Here is a 4,105-nt window from a genome sequence, read left to right as displayed (position 1 = left end):
TGCGCCAGGGCCCAGGGTGGCGGGTTGGTGTGGTGAGGCACAGCGGCTGAGGACCAGCTGCCAGCAGCGGGTAGTAGTCGGCGACAGCACCAGCTTGTACGAGCCCGGGTGCTTGAGGCAGAGTGACACTGTCATGTGCACTCCCTGCAGTGATGGCTAGCCTGCCCAAGCCTGACCCTTGGGGACCCCGGGCGCTCTGCTCACGTGTAATTCAGGGGCGTGTTGTCCGACAGCGCGGCCACCGCGTCCATCCACGGCTGCTGCTGCGTGGTGATGCGGTGCTGCAGCAGCGCGAGCTCCCTGGGACCCATGAGGGTGCCCGGGTGGATGAACGGTGCATCGGGCCCCGGCGCATGCAGGCTCGGCCCTCTGTTGGCCGGCACCACATCGCCGGGGCCCACCCGCCGCGCGCGCTCGGCGAGCTCTAGGGGGGCAGACAAGGGTGACGATTGCGTGCGAAAGGTTGTGAACCGTGCAGTATCACTCGGCCGGCCAGCAGCAGTCACTGCGCGCAGCAGCGTGCTGCAAGCGGTGCCGCTTCGCACCTCGGCGCCACGGATTTGGGTGTTGGTGGGAGAAAATAGGGCGTGCTTGTTCGTTACTTCCGCCTGTGTTGGCGCCTCTCCTAAGCAGCAGCGCAGGCTGCTGGAAGTCCTGGACACCCGCGCTCGCGCGTCCTCGCGCGGGCAGGGACGCCCTGACCGCTGCTGACGGAGAGATAGAGAAAATAAGTACCAACAACTGGAATAAAAGGGCCCGCGCCACGGTCGCCAGTGCTGCTATACTGCGAAAGTCGCTCCTCCCTCTTCGTGAATCTCTGCACGCTGAGTACTGTACAGCATGCGTATAAAGGGTGATTGAACTGATTGGACACTAGCGTGAAGCTGAGCTGCACTCCGATGTTTGTCAAGACTGGTATCGAAACCACTCCTGGAAATGGGGGGCACCGGCTGGGGTGGCTAGGATAACGCCGTGATGCTTTGGGCCAGTGTGGGGCCGGGCATGTATGGGTGGGCAAGTCTGCAGCTGTCGACCATTGCGAAAGTCATCCCGTCAGCTCAAATGTATCTTACAAGTGCCACACTCATGTACATTGCAAGGAAAAGGCAGCAGCTGGGCACACTGCGACAGCTGCTGCTTTGGCAGTCAAAGTTTGACCACCGCATCTGGTCCGCTCCTCTCTGCACGATTGCACAAGCTGGATTGTCAGGAAAGTTCAACTCCACACAGTCGACGCAACAGGATCAAGAGATGTTTGCGCCGACCAGGGTCGGGGCGGTGACAGGGCCTGCGCTGGTGAGCATCACCTCTCCCTTGTAGTTTGCAACCCTGCGTGCATGCAAACGAGAGCAGCAAGTTTGCTGTATGCATGTGTACATCAGCATCGCAAACAGTACACGCACAACAATACATCTGGGGTGTGCTATTTTGATGAAAGAGGCAGGGCAGAGGGTGTGTGAGCGCGCGTCTGCGCATGTGTGCATGTTGGCGTACGCGGCTGTGTGTGTGCCGCGCGCAGGGCTCGCAGACCTAACGCTCTCCCTTCCTTTTCGTTTACCCCACCTGTCCGCGTCCGTCTTCAGATCCGGCTGCACCGCCTCCCAGATTTTCTTCTTCTGCACGCGGTTGGGCTCAGCAGGCGCGCCCTGTGGCCGAGCAGCGGCAGCAGCGGCAGCGGCAGCAGTGGCAGCGGCAGCGGCAGCGGCGGCGGCGGCGGCGGCGTCAGCGGCGGTAACGGCGCCTGCAGCGTGGTGGCAGGCGGGGCCGGGTGGCAGGCGGGGCCGTCCCGCAAAGGCTCAAGCCTCCCCGTCCCTCTGCTGTCCCCGGTTGCTGGCTGCTGCATTCTGGAATAGGCATGCCTCCCCCGCCCCTCTGCAACCACCACGGTCCCTTCCTCCCAAAACGCTCGCCCGGCGCATGCGCCCCCCCACCTGCTCCTTGCCACCCTCGCCAAACCACACGCGCTCCCCCACCGCCGCGCCCTCCGGCGGCGCGAGCGGCTCCACCGCGTCGTGCGCGGCGTTGCTGGCACAGAGCAGCATGCCGTGCGACTTAATGCCGCGCATGTTGCGGGCCTTCAGGTTGCAGAGGACGACAACGCGGCGGTCCTGGGTGGGCGGCGATTTGTTGCATGCAACGCGTCGCGTCAGGCGCTCTGTGCTGCCAGGTGTTTCGAGGTGCCGCCTTGAGGCTGCAGCCAACCTCCGGGCATGTGAGACCCCGTCCTGCCCGGCCCTCTCCTGTTACCCCGCGCCGGTGCCTCATGGATCAAGAATCCGCCCGCGCGGCATGCTCACCTGCATCTCCTCTAGCGGCACGAACTGCACCAGTCCCGACACGATCGTGCGCATCTCTGACTCCCCAACATCGACCTCCTCCACAAACAGGCTGTCCGCATCGGGGTGGCGCTCGCACTTGGCCACGCGCCCTATCCGGATGTCGAGCGCGGCTGCCGGGCTTGCGGGGGCTGCTGCTACCTCATCAGCCGCCGCGGCGTCGGCAGTGGCAGCTGAGTATGTGAGGCGTGGGCAGAAAGCCACGGGCACGTCAGGTGCACAGCAGAGGTTGTGCCAATGAGAGGCCAACCAATCCCTCCTGTGCCTTGACCGAACAGGAACGTATGACGACATGTTGCCCCATGCAGGTCGTGAACAGGGTCATGCATGCACATGCCTGAAGCAGACGAGTGAACAAGCACGCATTTGCACCTGCTGCGTCGGTGCTCGCCGCCATCAGCCGCGCCCAGCGCTCATGCTGCCATTTAGCCGCTGCAATTGCGGTGCTGCTATGACCTACATGCCCTACTCGATGGGCAAAGCTACGCTGAGCGATGCCTGATGTGCGCAAAAGATTAGATCTGCACGCCATGTTTGCTCCGCCGCAACCGTCTCACACGTTGATACGACTAATACACATTTTCTATGCACACATCCAACACGGCTGCTCTTGACCTGCAAGCAGTGTGGTCAATGCCTCTTCATCTCCTGAGACTGTGATTGCGCGTGTGGGCTCAGCTGCAGTTCGAACCGAAAATCCAAACCTGGCATTGCACAGAGACGCGTGGTCAGCTCTCTCCTATGCAACCGTGACGCCCCTTTCCCTCTCATCTGTGTGTGCCCCCCCTCCCTGCTCACACAATTGCGGGGTTGCTCAAGCGGCTCTGCCTGCTGGACTGCACACAGGTGAGGCGCAGTGCAGGCGAAAGCGCGCAAGGGTACCACGGGTATCATCGACTCAAGACGGTTCCGAGAGTTACATTCTGAGGGCTGCATGAATGCGGCTGGGGTCCCTGTTGTTTTGGGGCTGCGATGCGTGTGTCCCCGCTGCAAAACAACCATGGACAGGCCGCTCCGTCAATGTACATGCAGACGGCGGTGCCTGAAGAGTAGGTTTGATTGGCAGGCGTACTGTGTTCGCTTGGTATCCATGCAACCCGGCTGTAGCACCATGAAGAAGGCTGTTGAAGAGACAGAACAAATGTAGGTGGGTAGTGCGGCACGCGGGCGTCGTCCTTGACGCAATGAAGTCCCGTCTCAAGAAATTGCGCGCAATAAGCCCAGAGGGGATGCCAACGCTTTCTTCCATGCACTGCCAAAAGGGTAGCTGGCAACAAGGGAGGCAGCAAGGGGATGCCGGCGATCTCTGGGGCGGATGGGGCCGCGCACGCCCAAAAGCACGCACACTTTAAGTGCGACCACTGCCGCCCGTTGTGAAGGCATGCAGCTGCTGCAAGCACGTGAAGCCGACCAGGCAGCGAGTGCGGGTTGAATTGAAGACTGTCAAGATTCCAAGATGCGCCTCGCGTGACAGCGTGACGATGAGCACTGCGAAATCGCCCTTTCCACAGCAGTGCGGGCGCGTGTCTCTTGCAGGGTCAGGGATGTGGCTATTAGAAAGATGGCACCTAGCCATACAGCCGGCAGAAACTACACGAGATACGGTTTCCCTAGATAAGAAAGGCAAAGTGAGGCAGCTGCGCAGGGTACGTGCGACAGACCCAGCTGTGCGGCAAGGAAGGGGTGTGACAAAACAAGGCAACCCACAAAGGGTGAGAGCGCCCAATTCAAGGTTTCAGGGCCAAGAGAAGGTCATCACCGTCGTCGTT

The 4,105-nt window shown here is 61.5% G+C and overlaps 1 protein-coding gene across 1 annotated transcript; it reads right to left on the bottom strand.

Moving 5' to 3' along the window:
• Positions 1–200: 200 nt before the first annotated feature.
• On the bottom strand, positions 201–2,733 carry MNEG_14688 (hypothetical protein; the record flags this gene model as incomplete). Its single annotated transcript, XM_014036840.1, has 5 exons — positions 201–300; positions 1,564–1,646; positions 1,932–2,108; positions 2,298–2,509; positions 2,709–2,733. The coding sequence occupies 5 exons, from the start codon at positions 2,731–2,733 to the stop codon at positions 201–203; spliced, it is 597 nt and encodes a 198-aa protein (XP_013892294.1).
• Between the last annotated feature and the right edge of the window lie 1,372 nt (positions 2,734–4,105).

This window comes from Monoraphidium neglectum, assembly GCF_000611645.1.
Source record: "Monoraphidium neglectum strain SAG 48.87 unplaced genomic scaffold scaffold04685, whole genome shotgun sequence".
NCBI classification, from domain to species: domain Eukaryota; kingdom Viridiplantae; phylum Chlorophyta; class Chlorophyceae; order Sphaeropleales; family Selenastraceae; genus Monoraphidium; species Monoraphidium neglectum.
The sequence above is the reverse complement of the archived record's forward strand: the minus strand, read 5'-3'. Positions and strand labels throughout refer to the sequence as shown.